Source organism: Amblyomma mixtum, chromosome 8, assembly GCF_055824585.1.
Source record: "Amblyomma mixtum isolate Tamu chromosome 8, ASM5582458v1, whole genome shotgun sequence".
Classification (NCBI taxonomy): Eukaryota; Metazoa; Arthropoda; class Arachnida; order Ixodida; family Ixodidae; genus Amblyomma; species Amblyomma mixtum.
The window spans coordinates 3,234,863-3,252,808 of NC_143019.1; the positions used below are offsets into that span (position 1 = coordinate 3,234,863).

General features: G+C 47.7%; 1 protein-coding gene across 1 annotated transcript in view; it reads left to right on the forward strand.

Moving 5' to 3' along the window:
* The window catches only part of LOC149331166 (uncharacterized), a 35,194-nt gene extending 18,063 nt beyond the window's left edge, over positions 1-17,131 (forward strand). Inside the window, exons 2-7 of the mRNA XM_089555892.1 lie at positions 4-254; positions 4,834-5,187; positions 7,184-7,450; positions 8,663-8,966; positions 10,572-10,868; positions 16,937-17,131. Coding sequence (XP_089412018.1) covers positions 4-254; positions 4,834-5,187; positions 7,184-7,450; positions 8,663-8,966; positions 10,572-10,868; positions 16,937-17,131 — 1,668 coding nt within the window. The remainder of the gene's footprint in view (positions 1-3; positions 255-4,833; positions 5,188-7,183; positions 7,451-8,662; positions 8,967-10,571; positions 10,869-16,936) is intronic.
* Positions 17,132-17,946: the final 815 nt, after the last annotated feature.

Genomic DNA, 17,946 nt, shown 5'->3' on the forward strand with positions numbered 1-17,946 from the left:
GAGGTTGAGTCATGGTCGACGGGGCGCAGTGCCAGCAGCTTCACCGAGGTGGTCCGCCTGGTGGCGCGGGCCTCGCTGGAGATCGGCCTGCACACGGTGCTCATCATGCGCATGGAGGCGAGCGGCGACAAAGGCGCCAGGCTACGCATTTCTCCCGGCACGTCTATCCTGCGAAAGATGGACCTGGCCAACTACGATGATCTGCGGCGAGTCCTCGACACCACCTTCGGGTGGCTGCCCAACGTGTACACCAGGTGGGTGCACTCTATACACAAATACACCCGTATGGCCGTGTGGGAGTAAAAAGGGAGTAAGCTTTTTAGTGCACTGCCTTAGTGTGTAGGGCACACCTTTTACAAAACGGAGTGCTCTGCACACTAAACACGAACACGTCCACAGGGGAGTAAAAAGAGAATAAGCTTTCTAGTGCACTGCCTTAGTGTGTAGGGCACCCCCTTTTACAAAACGGAGTGCTCTGCACACTAAACACGAACACGTCCACAGGGGAGTAAAAAGAGAATAAGCTTTCTAGTGCACTGCCTTAGTGTGTAGGGCACCCCCTTTTACAAAACGGAGTGCTCTGCACACTAAACACGAACACGTCCACAGGGGAGTAAAAAGGGAGTAAGCTTTCTAGTGCACTGCCTTAGTGTGTAGGGCACCCCTTTTACAAAACGGAGTGCTCTGCACACTAAACACGAACACGTCCACAGGGGAGTAAAAAGAGAATAAGCTTTCTAGTGCACTGCCTTAGTGTGTAGGGCACCCCCTTTTACAAAACGGAGTGCTCTGCACACTAAACACGAACACGTCCACAGGGGAGTAAAAAGAGAGTAAACTTTCTAGTGCACTGCCTTAGTGTGTAGGGCACCCCTTTTACAAAACGGAGTGCTCTGCACACTAAACACGCCTATATGGGAGTAAAAAGGAGTAAGCTGTCCTCTAGTGCACTCCCTTTTATAAGAGGGAGTACCCTGCACTCTAAACACTAATACGCCTATATGGGAGTAAAAAGGATTAAGCTGTCCTCTAGTGCACTCCCTTTTATAAGAGGGAGTACCCTGCACTCTAAACACTAATACGCCTATATGGGAGTAAGAAGGAGTAAGCTGTCTTCTAGTGCACTCCCTTTTATAAGAGGGAGTACCCTGCACTCTAAACACTAATACGCCTATATGGGAGTAAAAAGGATTAAGCTGTCCTCTAGTGCACTCCCTTTTATAAGAGGGAGTACCCTGCACTCTAAACACTAATACGCCTATATGGGAGTAAGAAGGAGTAAGCTGTCTTCTAGTGCACACCCTTTTATAAGAGGGAGTACCCTGCACTCTAAACACTAATACGCCTATATGGGAGTAAAAAGGAGTAAGCTGTCCTCTAGTGCACTCCCTTTTATAAGAGGGAGTACCCTGCACTCTAAACACTAATACGCCTATATGGGAGTAAAAAGGATTAAGCTGTCCTCTAGTGCACTCCCTTTTATAAGAGGGAGTACCCTGCACTCTAAACACTAATACACCTATATGGGAGTAAAAAGGAGTAAGCTGTCCTCTAGTGCACTCCCTTTTATAAGAGGGAGTACCCTGCACTCTAAACACTAATACACCTATATGGGAGTAAAAAGGAGTAAGCTGTCCTCTAGTGCACTCCCTTTTATAAGAGGGAGTGTGCTGCACACTAAACACGAACACGTCTATAGATGAGTAAAAATTAGATGTGTGACGTGCGAAAGCGCGGTGGCGTAAATGCGACGCCGCGAGCGACACCAAAGCAATGAGATGGCGCAAATCTCGAAACTGTGGACTGCTCTTTCGGTGGCGTCCCGGACCGAATTTCTGGAAATGACCCGGGTCAAATTTGGAGGTCACCGTCGTGTCGAGCAGGCCAGTTACGGTTGTACGTCAATTCTCGTCCGATCGGCCAAGGTCAAATTTCGGAGATGGCCCGGGCGAAAGTTGGAGGTCGTCATCGCGTCTGGCACGCTAAATTATGAATGGACATCGTTTTTGCTCCATATCGGCCAAGGCCAGATTTCGGGGGAGGCCTAGGCGAAATTCTTGCCGCTTGGCATCACAGTTGCTATGGCAACGAACGATGCTCAAGCAAGATGCACAAGCAAGATTTTTGCTAGGCTCCGACTATCGTATGAGTGTTTCCGCCTTAGAAGGGATCAAGGTCTCCTTTAGCGCATTCCCTTTTGCAAAAGGGATTGCGCTAGAGGACAGTTTGCTCCCTTTTTACTCCTTTATGTTTGGAGTGTAGCGGACAGCTTATTCCTTTTTTAGTCCTTTGTGTTTAGAGTATGCGCCTGTTACACGAAGGATGGAACAGGACAGACGGTAAGTCCAGGGTGTACTCACCTCAAATAGTGCCACTGAACTGCACCCCATGAGCAGCGTGGTAACGACGCCTGCACAGTGCTCGAGATGACCGTCCTGGACTGCATAAGAAAAGAGGGGGTGGGGTGAGGTAGGCAGACTTTCGAGAGCACAGCTTCCACGGTTCGCATCATGCATGTGATTATGACGTGGACCAATCCTGGTAATATTTAAATTTATTTAGTTTATTTGCAGATAGTGCGGGCCAATATTCTGACTCAAGCAGGAAGGGCTTCGTGAGAAAAATATACAAAAAAATGCAAGGAAATAAAGCACGAAGTGCACACACAGGGAACAATTAACACAGAAAAACGAAATTCCGCAGTTGGACAACATAGTTCGTTCAGAATATAAATGAGCATTAAAAAGGCAACAACACGTTTCATGGACGACAACAATGCGATTTCATAGTATAATCCCTCTTGCCAAGGCAACAACATGATTAATGGAAACTAAAGAAGTGAAATATGGAACTCCTTACAAAAAACGTTGCATCTAAAAATGTTTAGTGGCAAAGAATTCAAAACCAAGACTGTGGCGGAAAGAAATGTGTGCGAGAGATGGCGGTAGATTTAACGAATGTTCGTACGCTGTGCCACGTTTTGCTCGTACGGAGACTTTTGAGATTTTCGGAAAGTCGGTTCAATTTTTCCGAGAACACTGCGAAGGATTGTAAAGCGAATAAGTTCTGTGCGGGCTTCCACTGTCGGTTTATTACTAACTAAGCTTCATAATTAGGGAGGAAAAGCCTGTAGTCTCTTGGACTTCCCAAAAATGGCTAGCAAGTGGGACGACTGTACAGTTATGTCCACGGAAGAAAATACTTACTGACAGCCTTATCAAAGCCCGCGTGTGGGTTGTACTAGTGTATGCATGTCGGGTGTTTTACATGATATATTTTGCATATTAAAAAATTGGCTTTTTTTAGTTTGAAGAGTGCTTTGTCGGCACAGCATTGTCAGCGGTGTAGCGCATTATAATACAAGTAAGAAGTACTGTAACTAATAGTCTGGTTAACTAATAACTTTTGAACTATTACTTTTGGTTTACTTATTTATTGAGGGTCTTGTAGCCCACCATAACATTCATATCAGTTCTTAGAATTTCGGAAACGTAGTTAACCTCGGGGCTGTGGGCCAACGAATTTCGGCTATTTTGATGAGTTACGTGCTCTGGAGGGGTTGCTTTGCCTGCAAACTTCTCGAAAGCACGTGTATTTTGGTGCGATGCATCCAGAATTGTTAGGCCACAAAATCATCGCCGCCGCGTCGCGACATGCTTGCGAACAACCGGCGCCGTGGCCATTTCGCCCGCAAAAGAAAAAGAAACGCAAGGCGTGCACGAACTTTGTGACAACCTGCACTTGCTTACTTTTAACATTTCTATTTATTATTTTATTCTTTTTATTTTCGGCAGCCGCTCGTCTCCAGTGCTCCAGTTTCTGCGGCCAGCACCTTCCTTTTTCCCCTCGTTTTCAAACAAAATTCAGGGGCCACTTAGACGATCTAAAGTGCGCCAGGCGGAAGTCTCGCCACCAACGAGACGACGGCCATAAGCACACACGAGGCTGCTACGGGGCGACTTGGATTGGCTAGTCAGGACTAATTAGTCATTGGTCAGAGACTGACTAGTCATGATTGGTTGATGAATAACTAGTAATTATTGGTTAATGACTAACTAGTCATGACTGGTTAGGGACTAACCAGACATGACTAGACATGACTAACTAGTCATGACTGGTTAATGATTCGATTTTAGGTTTGGTTTTATGGGGTTTAACGTCCCAAAGCGACTCAGGCTATGAGAGACGCCGTAGTGAAGGGCTCCGGAAATTTGGACCACCTGGGGTTCTTTAACGTGCACTGACATCGCACAGTGCACGGGCCTCTAGAATTTCTCCTCCAAAGAAATTCCAGCCGCCGCGGCCGGGATCGAACCCGCGTCTTTTGGGTCAGCAGCCGAGCACCATAACCACTGAGCCACCGCGGCGGCTGACGGGTTAATGAGTAGTTAGTCACGACTAATTAGTTGATGACTACGTAGCCATGATTGGCTAATGACTAACTAGTCGTGACTGGTTAATGACTAACTAGTGATGACTAAACAGTCATGACAAACTAGTCTAGACTGGTTAATGACTAATTAGCCATGACTAATTGGTTAATGACTAACTACCCATGATTGGTTAATGACTAACTAGTCATGACTTGTTGATGACTAACCGGTCATGACTAACTAGTCATGACTTATTAGTGACTAACTAGTCATGACTGGTTAATTAATGCCTAACGAGTAATGACTAACTAGCCATGACTAGTCATGGTTAATGACCAGTTAGTCATGACTTGCTACTAGTGATGACTAGTTGCGACTCAGATGTAACGGACGGACGGACAGTCATGGCCGCGAGTATGCGCGTATGAGTATGAGGCCTTAAACCTCCGCGATCATCCAGGGACGGCGTCGCCCAGGTGATCGAAAGCGACCGCAGCGTGGAGTCCGCCCTGCAGCCCAGGGCCTACGGCGGCTCCGAGCCGGCCACCGACAGCGTGGCCGGTCCGCTGGAGCTCTTCGTGAGCGGGATGGCGACGGGCGTGACGGCCGAAGCCTGGAGGCTGGCGGTTAACGACGTGCTTCCCCAGCACCTCAAGGTCGACCAAACGGCCCTCGTGGGTGCGGACGCGCCGGCCATATTTAGGGCCGCGTTCCAGGCCCTCTCGTCGACCGGCCTGAGGAAGACCCGCCTCTACCTGGGGGCCAATCTGGATGCTGAAGTCGCTTACCTCGAGACGTCCAGGGAGAGCCTGGGGTGAGCTCGGCGTACCACAGTAGAGGGCAGGGAAAACAAAATTGGAGGGGAAACTTAAGCTCAGCCTTAAGGGTATGATGCGATAGCGTCCGGGGTAAATTCTCTTATATTCAGAAGGTGATCCTCTGCTTTACATTCGTAGATCCCTGGGAGCCCTCATACCCCTCCTGGCGCAGTGGTGCAGCCATAGAGTTTCTTACTATTACCTAGAGGAAAGCTGGCGGCGCTGCACTTCAGCCACCATGGACGCCCAAAGCATCATGGGGCGGTGAGCTACTTGTTGCGGGACAGTCGCATTTCTTCGGGAACCATGAGTGGCTCTACTAAGGTGCTTCATTCTGAAAACGCTGTTCGTGTGTTCGCAGACGACTTTGGCGCGAACGCAGTGTGCAAAAACCATAGTAGTAAAACCGCAAGAACACACGAGGCCAATAAAAAAGGTTTTTATTTCCGAAATACCATTAAAGAACTCAACATTTTTTTTAAACATGTTTCTTTTTAAAAGTGCGCCTGTCAAACACAAAATATTAGTTTTTGTATGTTCAATACTTGGACAATAGGAGAGCGAGTCAGCTCTTATTTTGGGCAAACTTTGCATTTGCATGCTTTTCTGCTCATTTGTTGCAATCATTAGACAGGATATTGAATATTAGGACATTCTTGGTTATCAAACAGCGTTTATTTTTCTATTATTTTTTGGCCAAAAGTTGTAGTTCTACAGTCGGTAGCTCACCGCCCCATGATGTTTTGAGTGCCCATGGTGGCTGAAGTGGTCTTGAGGGAGCTCTACGCAAACTCCCATAGAAGGTAGTTAAGAAGAACTTCTTGTTGGGCGAGTTGGTGCATACTATTGTAGGTACGAATTGCGCACAAAAGACACACACAGGAAAAAAACACAAGAGGGAGACTTAAAGAGCGCAAATGCGCTCTTTCAGTCTCCCTCGTGTGTTTTTTTCCTGTGTGTGTCTTTTGTGCGCAATTCGTAACTACAAGAGTATCCCATAGAAGGGTCGCCAGCTTTCCCTCTAGGTAATAGTAAGAAACTCTATGGGTGCAGCGGTTAAGCGATGCGCCCCTCTCGTGCGATGGCAGGTGCTCACAGCGGTGGGCCTTGTGCGGCCCAGGTTGCTCTTCCCGATCGACCAGTCATTAATTTAACTGCCACCTGCCACGGTTGGCAGCTTGGTCACTAATCCTGTGGGCAGTTTGTGATGACGCCGCAATGTCACGTGACCTAGACGGCCGACCTGCCTCCTAGGGTGCTCTCTGGGAACCACCTGCTAGAGTCATGTGCCAGAGCCATGCTCGTGATTTTTCGCTCACAACATCGATACCGGATTTTATGGACAACGCGGCATTTAACGATGTCGCGTTAAAACGCTGGTGGCGTGGTTACGGAAGCGACGACTGCTACGCAACGGCATTTTGCAGTCGGAACAATTCGAGCAACGCCGAGAAGAATGTCTCTCAAAGGAGGCCCCGCAGCCAATAGAGTCGAACGATTGTCGTGGCGTCGCGTTTAATGCTCTTGCACCTGCCAGACCGCTGCCATGTCGCAATACCAGGTGCAAGGTGACTAACCGCGATACCATGGCAACAGGTAGACGCCACTGACAGGAGGACTTTCTTTGAGAGGCATTTGCGCAACAATGATTGGCGAGTTGATGGTAACGCCGTGAAGTCGTTGCGGAAGCGGAGACAGTCACTCACAGAGGAGGAGGTACCCGGGTTCTGACCCAACCGCGGCGACCGCGTTTGGGTGGAGGCAAAACGCAAAAGGCACCCACGTATACCGTGCGATGCCGGTGCACATTTAAGGTCCACAGGCGGTCGCAATTATTCCGGAGCCCTCCACTATGTCACCTTTCTCTCTTAAGTATACCTCTTTCGCTCCTCCCTTCCCTCACGGCGCGGTTGAGATGTCCACCGAGATGTGGGACAGGTACTGTGCCGTTTGTTTTCCTCACCAAGAAACCCCCGCCTTTTTTTCGCGCAGTTCTGCCGGCGCCACCAAGGCGGCGCGCTTCTGTCTGGAGCTGTGCCGCCGTATCCGGGCCCTGTCGTGGCACGAGCTCATTCGAGGACTCATCTACGACCAGGGCTTCATAGACGCCGCGAAAATGGTGAAGGACGAGTTCGCCTCGCTGACGCGCGCCATTAAGGACAAGGACGTCCTCACCTGGCTACCCGTCGATGTCCGCGACAAGGCGTACGAGCTGGCCTCCAAGATCGAGGTCGACGTCATACCGGCAAATGCCATCAGGTGCGCCGCTGTTGTTCAGGCGATGTACTGCGGGGATCCAATTTGAACCGTGCTTTCCTGTTCGCATGTGGCTAGGCCCGGTAACGTTGGCTAGGCCTAACCCCACCAACGGCGCCCCTAGGGGCGGCCATGTTGGGCAAATGACATCACTCGCCGGCGCAACTTTACCCGCTCGGCGCACCTGCCTTCGCGCCCTTGCTTTTGCGTAAAGCGGGCTGTTTATAAAGAACATTTTCATGCGTAGCTTATATTCCTGATGTTAATGTTGTATTACAGCCAGATGCAACAGACGTAAAGACCGAAATGAATCCGGAGCACTTCACTATGGCGAATTTCTCTCTCTCCCTGCTTTCAACACCTCCGTCCCTTTTCTGACAGCTCTCTTCGGATGTCTGCCTTGAGTGAGACAGTTGCTGCGCATCTTCTGCCCTCATTACCGATGGTATTATTAATGCGAGAGCATTAAATGGCTCTGTTGCATCAGCAAAAAAGTGTCCGCAAATATGTCCGCACAATTACGTCGTTCTCTGAAGATAAATGTGTGAAAGTGTGATTGTGACAGATAGCGTGTGATAAAATGCTGCCGTGCGAAAAATTTGGGTGATGAGGTGCACTAATACACTGACACGTCAAAATAGCCACGGACGCCGACTAGTACATGGACTCCAGACCAGCCACGGACGTCGACATAGTATGAGGATGTTTTGCTTTCGCATTCCTCCGGTGCTAGTCGCCGCAGTGATCGCTAAAGTTTTTCCAGCGGGAAACCATTTATGAACGAAATTTTTTCCATATAATGTAAGATTTCACTATAACAATCAATCAATATATGCGCAGATCACCCGACGGCAGTCTTTTATTTTTTTTTCGATTCACTTTTTTAATACCGTTAAAAGCGTTCCCCTTTGCTTTTCTATGGCAGTCTTGACTGTTCGATGAGATCGATCGAAACACTTTAAAAGCGAGATTTTGCCACACATCAGACGAATGGACCTTGAATGTTTGCATGACAGTCTCTTGAAATTTTCCTATAATCAGAATTTTTATCCGAGAACGTTAAACATTTTTTCCACTGCGTTCTCCAGCTGTGTCCGACTATATCTGCCTATGCTTAGAAGCGATGGAGCGGTCAGTGATATCCGCAGCGATTCTTGTCGTGTGATCACTGGTGATCAATTCACGCGTTGTGCATTTCGGTGCGCTTGAATTCAGCGAGGTCGCCATAGACGTGAGCCACTTCAGTCCGCCGCCCATGGATAACCCGCGGGCGTTCGTGTTCGGCTTCCTGGACGTGATCAAGGCGGACAACAAAATGCTCCTGGGCATCCCACCCACTCACCGGGACGTGATCCTCCAGCGAACCGAGCCGTACGGCCCCGTCTCGTACCAACCGGAGCTGGGCTCCGTGCTGATCCCCACGCTGTACATGAGGCAGCCGTACCTGTACGGGCACCGTGTACCCTTGTACTACAACTACGGGACCATGGGCGTCATGCTCGCCACGGCCATCGCTCAGGTGAGCGTCCTCAAGCGCAGCGACGCGGATGGCTATTCGCACGCAGAAGGGGAAGCAGACGGATGTGCTGCTGCGCAAATAAGGCAGGAATCTGCCCTGATGACAATGATTACGACGATGATGATGATTTATTGACTATCCCCTTTGTATCGGGTTGGCACAGTGTTTTCACAGCATGTGGCGCCCTCTAGGGAGTTACGAAAATTCGTTTGCACCTGATTCGAAACAAACGCATGTGGGAGACGCAGGCGCGATTTGGTTCCACAAGGAGTCAACTGTGCCTGTGTGTGTGTGTGTGTGTGTGTGTGTGTGTGTGTGTGTGTGTGTGTGTGTGTGCGTGCGTGCGTGCGTGCGTGCGTGCGTGCGTACGTGTGCGTGCGTGCGTGCGTGCGTGCGTGCGCGTGCGTGCGTGCGTGCGCGTGCGTGCGCGTGCGTGCGTACGTGCGTGCGTGCGTGCGCGCGCGCGCGTGTGTTGTAAAGTTCATTGATTTTAACGAAGGGAAAGGCGCACAACTGGCTCCCTGGGTCAGTGATTTGATTTATTTTCCATTTAAATAAAATGGTGCAAACTGAGACAAAAGCTGCATAAAGCAGCTTGAAAGGCCCTCAGTCCCAGTGAACTCATCAATCTCGCTTTCATGCACGTGGCGTTGGTGTCTACCAGCATAAACTGCTTTCGCTCAATATTCCGTGTTGAGCAATGCTAAACCGCCGGCATTTTTTATGTGAAGCATAGTACTTTAGCTACCACTTCAGCCCTTCACCGTGGTTATGCGCCTCCAAATCACGTGATACATGACGTCACAGCACGTGACACGATGACGTCACGACAGTGGAGAAACGGGGGCCCACCTCGCGCCGTCGCTGTGGTTGTGCGCCTCCAAATTACGCGACACGATGATGCTTCGCATTCTCCAGGCTTAACCAAGTTAAGCCTCAGCCATTTTTTATGCGAAGCATATTACTAGAGGTACACTACAGCCCTTCGCCGTGGTTACGCGCCGTGCACACCACGTGACACATGACGTCACGACAGAGGAAGCTGAGGGTCCACCTCGCGCCGTCGCTGTGGTTGCACGCCGTGCAGACCACGTGGTACAGTGACGACACACCACGTGACATACCACGTGACACATGACGTCACGACAGATCGCCGTCACGCGCTGGGAGAGGGAGAACGATGCCATCGCCCAGACACCGGAATGTCCTCGAGCGGCATTCCCGCGCATTTCGAACGCGCGTTCACACTCGGTGTAGGTGAAACGCTCGCTCCACCGGGCAGGCGGACGCGGCTTCCGTGGCAATCCAGGCGCCCACCCAACGCGCGTCTCGGGGTTAGTCGGCGTTCCGCTGTAGCCATGCCGTTGTCTTCCCCCACGACGAAGGCTTCTAGTGGTTGTATTAAAATGATCAAGTATTCAACCAAGGAAAGCCATGTATTAACAAGCCTAGCCATCAATATGCTTCGCATCTGACCAGGGTTAACCAAGTTAAGCCTCAGCCATTTTTTTTTGTGTGTGACAGCCTAGTCATTCTCATTATTTTGCGAAACAGCAGAGCCAACAGTTGTGCCAGCGCTCTTTCACGTGACCGTGATGATCCCAGGCCATCCTGAAGGAAGCAGAGCGCACCGCCGAGGCGAGCGATGAGGCAGGGACCTCCACCACCACTTCTCTCCCGCCGGCGCCGTCCTGGTGGACGGCCGAGATGCACGAGAGGCGCAACCGCACCATATCCTGCCTGAAGGAACTGCAGCAACGCCTGGGCTTCGAGTCGTCCTCGTCCGAGGAGGAGACGCCGAGCACGCGCAGCGAGGACGACACGCTGCTCGCCTGGGCCTCGGGCCTGGAACTCGCCTACCGCGCCCTGCACAAGCGGTTCGAGGAGATACCCGGCGCCGAGGTGCGTTTTCCGCCAGTGCGTAGAAAAAGAGCGAAACGCCGAGGCAGCGTGCGAGTATCGAGCGTTAGCGATATCGAAAGAATATTGCGTCATTAGCCACCGGTTCGTTATGTCCGGACATCTACTTTCTTGATGCCAGACGTATACATCGCAAGATGACAAATCGTTTGGCACCACTTCGAATGTACTAGGCCAACTAGTTTGGCCATAATGGACGTTTGAAGTTTCAGGAAGTCACGGTTTGAGGAAACAAAAATTCAGGGGGCACTTTGGCTCTCTAAAGTGCTGCAAGACGAAAGCGTTTCCTGGCGTACTGTTTTTTATTTATTCTTTATTTTTCATATTAGATTTTTACTTTATTTCTCGTTTTTGTTTTCTTATTTTCTTGTTTCTTATTTTCATTTTTTATTCCTTTTATTTTATTTATGAAGCCCATGCATTCACTAGATCCGCCTTTATTTATGCTCAAACCTTGAGCCTTCGTGCCAGCGGGTGTGAAGAGGTTTTTCTTCAAGTTGCACACTGGGACGTTGCTGGTTAAAACATGGATGGAGGAGAAGGGATTGTTTTTACCATGGGGTGCTGACTGCTTGTTTTGTCACAAACCAGAGTCAATAAAACACGTCTTTATTGATTGCTGGATGCGCTGCTCTTTTGGGACGTGCTCCCGCGTACAATAAAGAAAGACTTACCCTCGACGCCGTATGGGATACGATTCCTGGACGTTGAGCCGGATCTTTATAAATATGATGTAAATTTTCCTTCTTGGCCTGCACAGTATTTGGCGAAGCAGGATGGCTGTACGACACTGCGATGAAGGTGCGTGGTCTGTCCGAGATTACTTCAAAGAAAACATATTTAAGCTACGTGAAGTGTACAAGGTGCTATGTTTTGGAGATTGAGTCATCGAGTTGATGGGAGAGTTGTGTTCCCTGAAACAGTTTTGATTTTCTCACGCGAGTGAAACACATGTCCGCTCTTGGTGTTTGAGAGTGCAGCGCAGAACATCTGTTCATGATCTGTTGTAATCTGTCAGAACAGGCAATAAAGACAAAAAAAGAGCCTTCGTGGCGTAGTAGTAGCGTCTCCGCTTCACATGCCAAAGCCCCTGGTTCGATTCCCAGCCTCAACGCAGTTTCTATTTGAGTAGTGACGCCGAAACGCGGACAAATCTGCTGACATGGCTGCCGACACTGCTGCCGACACGGCTGCTAACGACAGTTTGAGGTATTAAAAGCTTTCGCCTTAAAAGTCGTCGGTGCGAATCGCTACAATGCGCTACGCTCTGATTCGACTAGTAATTTTATGCTCCGCAGTGCGCTGAATCGTTTGATACCACTCCGAACATTCTACGCCACTTAGGTGGTCCACAATCTGTGTACCAGTGGCACTCCCCCACTGGTCCCACTTGAATGGCCTTTTGTTTCATACGAACGCAACTTTGAGCAATGCTAGCTCAGCTGAGGGGTATCTGTGACAGTAGGTGTGTAACCTTTCCTCTCACATCTGTCAACACTCTTCTGTCTGCACGTGGCAGCGGGTGTGGCTCAGCCCGTGCTAGTGGGCAGGCCCATGCACTTTCCCTTTCATCCTTCCAACAGTCGCAACAACAGCAATGCTAGTATTAGAGCTAACGCACCAAAAGACATTGAGGACAGATGGAAGTTGGCTCATGGAGAAACGAAACGTAAGGAGAGGTCCTCGCTACCCGAGCTGACAAAAATGTGCCGGAAGTGATGTGTATTCGCAAGGGATGCTGGGAGTCTTTGGCCGATGGCGCAGGCAATGGTAAGTTCGACGCAGCGGCGTCGTCTTGTCTGCTGCCACTTGCCACAGTGGCCTGTAAGCTCACAATCGGGTGTTCAGGTTGCCGCGTGTCATGTTGGCAGTGGTGCCAACTTCCAGAGCCACTTTTCCCCAAATTTGCAAACAAAAAATCCCTAGATCTCCCTAGATACAAAAAATAGTGTTCAATTGTGAAAAAATGTATATTTATGCGTAGTTCAGTAGCAAATTTTATCATGCAGCTACCCTATTACCAGACGTTGATAAGCAAATTAGCTGTAAATTCTAAATGAAGCTACAAGATAAACGGTAGCGCTCCTTGGAAATTGCAAATTAAACGCTCTATATCGCGTATGTTTTTTTTTTCACTGTGCGCGAGATATTAGTAAACATGCATCGGCATGTAGAATTAACTAATTTTTTTTTCCCTTACGTTGAGTCGGTTTAGACTTCAGCCAAAGGATACGTACGAAATGCCTGGAGTTCGCTTGAGGAGTGTACAGAAACTGCGACATAAAAGCTGCTTGTTCATTTGCTGCGATTTCTCTAGAGGGTGGCTGACGTAACAGTTTGATTGGTTTGGTTTATTGGGGCTTAACGTCCCAAAGCGACTCTGGCTGTGAGGAACGCCGTAGTGAAGGGATCCAGAAATTTCGACCACATAGGGTTCTTTGACGGGCACTGACATCGCACAGTGCACGGGCCTCTAGAATTTCTCCTCCATCGAAATTCGACCGCCGAGGCCGGGATCGAGGCCTCGTCTGTCGGGTCAGAAGGCGAGCACCATAACCACCGAGTGCCACCGCTGCGGGTGAACTGGGAATTGTTCCCCTCTATGGCGTAGCCAGAAATTTTGTTCGGTGGGGGGAAGGGGGGGAGGGGGGGGGGGGGGGGGCTCATGTTGCAGCGCGGTCTCCTCATACAATTTGTGGAGGGATCAAACGCAAGAATAGTAACTGCATTGCCATTGCGTATTAGTTAACGCTACGCACCGTCTATACAAATGAAATATGTCTTTTTTTAAATAAAAGAATACATTCGTATGTCTTAAAAACTGTGGCAGACATAACTGATACCAATGCTTCCATTTCTTTGCGTTTTTAATAAGTAAAGGAAATATCACACGAAGTCTAGAACTATATCAGTCCAAAACCGGCAAAGCTGTACATGCCGCTGATATGAAAAACGTAAATGCCATGGAATTAGCAAGTATACAGGACAAATATTTTAATGAATCTTTGTCGTTCAAGAACCTTGAGATTTTTGTACATATGGAACGGCCCGGAAAAAATCTCAACGACGCTGTCCTTCGTTCCAGTGTACTGGGCAGCAGCAGCTGCCACGTATTGCGCGCGATTGCACTGAAATTTCAGTCGCAGCAACGAGCACATGTATAAACGAGGAGTTCTGCAAAATATACATGAGAAGTGTGCAGATAAAATGTAGTATTAGAAATGCGAAGATACAACTTGATAAAGGACAAAAAAGTGTCAATGGAAGCAAAGTCGTTGTATGTATACACAAAACCTCGCAACAGGATATTTAAATACACGTATGTCTCCATTAAATCTACGTATCTGAGCAAAAGTCACTCGATATAATGCGTCGAACAAGGCAAATAAACACCTTGCGGAATCACAGATAATAAGCTTTACATACGGAAAGACAGACGATCCAGGCAAGAACAAAACTATGATAGCTGAAGTCGCGATATGCACTTGGGCCATGCTGCGGTCGCGACAGCACCATATGGTTAGAATAATAGAGGTGGTATGCAGAAATCAATACGAAAGTACGTATTTTTTAAGTGCCTGCATGGCGACAATTATTCTGCACCCATAATTACAGAAGGGTATCCCTTTGGTTCAAAGAAAAAGTAAAAGCAGTTAGCTAAAAAAGGAACGAGAAGGACAAACGAAAGCCACGAATGATGCCGCAAGTTGAAGAAAGAAAGAAAGAAAGAAAGAAAGAAAGTATTTATTTAGCATAAAACATGAAATACAAACAGACAATTTCAGGGACCCAACAAAATTTGTTTAAGGGTCCCGACCACTATAAGCTATTACATATGACGTAGACGACAGCAACAAATAACGCAACTATATGACAATAAGCATGTTACAGCTGTAGGCACTGGATACTACTGACAATATCAAATAAACATGTTATAATTAGAAAAGAAAAACACAAACCACAGCACTAAAGAATGTAGACTAGGTTGAATTTAGTAGAAAATGTTTTAATTGTTTCTGAAAGGCATGAAGTGTAGGTGAAATTTGAACGTTATACTATTCCACAGATAAGGACCCGTAAATTGCAACGTTTGTCGACCATAATTTGTATGTATTGTAGGAAGCAAGAGCCGATGTCTTGTAGTAGACGTGTTCGTGCGTAATGAGTGACGAAGACATACTGTAGTTAAATTGAGTGTGTTGTGAATTATCTGATAAATTAAGGAAGCGGTATTATAAGTTACTAGGTCATATACCAAGAACGGCAAATAATTCATCCGGATGAGTATGCTGAATGTTTTGCGCGACAATTCGAAGAGCTCTTTTTTGAAAAGCATATAAGGGGGCGATGTGAGATGAATATGTGCATCCCCAAACAGATACACAGTAATTAATATGTGAATGGAAAAAGGCGTAATAAAGGTTAACAAGCACATCAACGGGGAAAAAATTTCGGCATTTGGAAAGTGCATGCAGGCCGTATGAGGCTTTTTTAATTATTGAACGGATGTGTAAATCAAACTTGAGATAACTATCTATCACAATACCCAAAAATTTTGTGTTGGTAGCATGCTGAATAGGCCGGTTATTGTAAATTACATCTGTATGCTGAGAAACAATTCTTCTGCCAGAGTGAAAAAGGATAAAAACGGTTTTATTAGGATTAAGGTTGACTGCATTCGCCATGCACCATTTATGTACATTTTGTAATTCTTTATTTACTTTTCTAATCAGGGCACTTTCATCGCGATCTGATAATACTAGAGTCGTATCATCGGCATATAATACAGTTTGAGCATAAGTTAATTGGGAAGGCAAGTCATTGATATAAAGCAAAAAAAACAAAGGTCCCAACACGGAGCCTTGGGGAACCCCGATATTAATCACCTTTGCAGTCGACTGTGAATTTCCGAAGAAAACAACTTGATGGCGGTCCTTTAGGTAACTTTCAATGAGTGTTAGGGGTGTGCCGTTGACGCCGTAACCAATTAACTTTTCTTTAAGAATGCTGTGGTTTAGAGAATCAAAGCTTTGGCGAAGTCGATAAATATGCCTGCTGCTAGGGAACCCGAATCAATAAACTTCCTAACTATGTCAACAAAGGTCGAAACGGCAGTTGTTGTGGAATATCCTTTTCTGAACCCAAATTGGTAGGGTGACAGAATGCTGTGTTTTTCTAGGTAGCTGTTAATTCTTAACCAATATTCGAACGCGTGTATGTTGGGAAACGCCGCGTGGGCAGTGCTTTCAATAAACAAGATCAGTCAAGATCGGTTATTGATGTCCTCAAAATTTTAGTATTCGCATGGTAATTTCGACCATGATACTAACTGATGTTTGCCTTACGTGACTCCAGGTGCATGGGCGTTGACATGAAATCCAATCCAAATTAGCAATGTTCGCGCCAAAATGTATTTTCTAGTCTCAAAAAGACATTGTAGGTGACAAAATCTAGAATGACTTCCGGCGCCGGAGGTTGCTTTGATTACCGGTGCGTGACAGAAAAAAATTTCGGGGGGGAGGGGGGGGGGGCTCAAGCTTCATAAGCAACCCCTACGCATCTGGTTCCCCTAGTTAGACTAGCTAAGATTAGGGGCGCAAGCATAGGGGCGCCTGCTTAAAAAAAATTGCGAGGACGCTTGGCAACTAAAGTGTTGAGAGGCGAGAGCCGAGGACACTGCCTTGACTACTTCCGGTGGATGTGACGTCACATCGTTTCCGTGGCTATATCGACGTCCGACCTATTTACACGCAATTTCCACATTTTTGCCTATAAATAATGAACTAATTAATCCACAGTCATCAAACATGGCTTCTTGGTTCATTTTTCTTCTATCTGAAGCAACCATTGGTTTTCTTATATCTTTTTTAGTTCCCGAGTTAAACGCGTGTGACACGCTTTGTTAACGGACGATAGTATGAGCCAATAAAGTCTTTCGCCTTAAAAAAAAGCGACGCAACCGCCTCTCTTCAGTTCTTTCCTTCCTCCTTGTTAGCCCTCCACTTTCTCTGTCTTTCCCATCTTCTGATTCTTCCTCCTCGTCCGCGCAGGAGGAGTACTGGCACTCTGCTCAGCGCACATTCTTCACGCGCTCCTGCATGCTCTGGTGTAGCTCCGGTGCAGCCACGGGACTGCTCTCACCGCAAGAGCACTGCCTCCTGCCCCTGCACGTCTTCGCCCCGTTTGCCGACGCGTACAGCTGCAACGTGCGGGAGGACTACGTGCAGGGCAAGTGCCGAATGTAGTGGGAGCGCCTGTTCCCCAGTTCCAGGGAACGGCGATCCCTATTTGGGGACTTGGGTGCGCCCTCTGTTTACGGCCGCCAACAACGACGGATGACGAAGACGGTGCTGAGACGCGGGACGACATGATTCCTTCCGCAGCTCTCAAGAGACACTCTTTATAGAGAGACTATTCAATTTCAGTTTTATATTTTTCTACTCCTCTCGCGTTGCTGTTGTATCGTTCACGTTATTGCGTACGAATCCTCGCGATCCTGCGTTTAAAATGGCACGCTGTGTATCGAACCTTTCTTACCAGCGCGCACATTTTCGCGCTAGATTTTATGACCTTTGCGATGCCTTAATTGAGTGACCTTCACAGACTATCGAATGCGCATTTTTACTTTCCTTTTTTTTCGCTCGGTTTCGCTCGTTTCGACTTTTCCGCTACTTCTTTCGCACCCGTTTTTCTTTATTTCACTGGGAATAGAATCTTTCATGTTCTATTTGCGCAGCCTTAAATAGTGCTTTTGGAGGTTTGCGGATATCTGATATGGTTTACTGACTGCCAGTTTATTTATGTACTTGTGCTTATATGGTTTACTGACTGCAACTTTCTTTATGTGCTTGTGTATCTTTAATTGTTCGCGTTTGTGTTTGCTTGTGTACCTAACTGAGGACCAGCCTAACGATGCTGTCTTGCTTTATGAACTCCGCACCTCAGACTGAAAGCTCAGCTTCACTGTGTTTCTCGATTGTTGCTTCTCCCTCAGGAAGATGCTTATACCTTGTGCAAGTGCCAATATATATATATTGGCATCATATATAATACCCAAAGT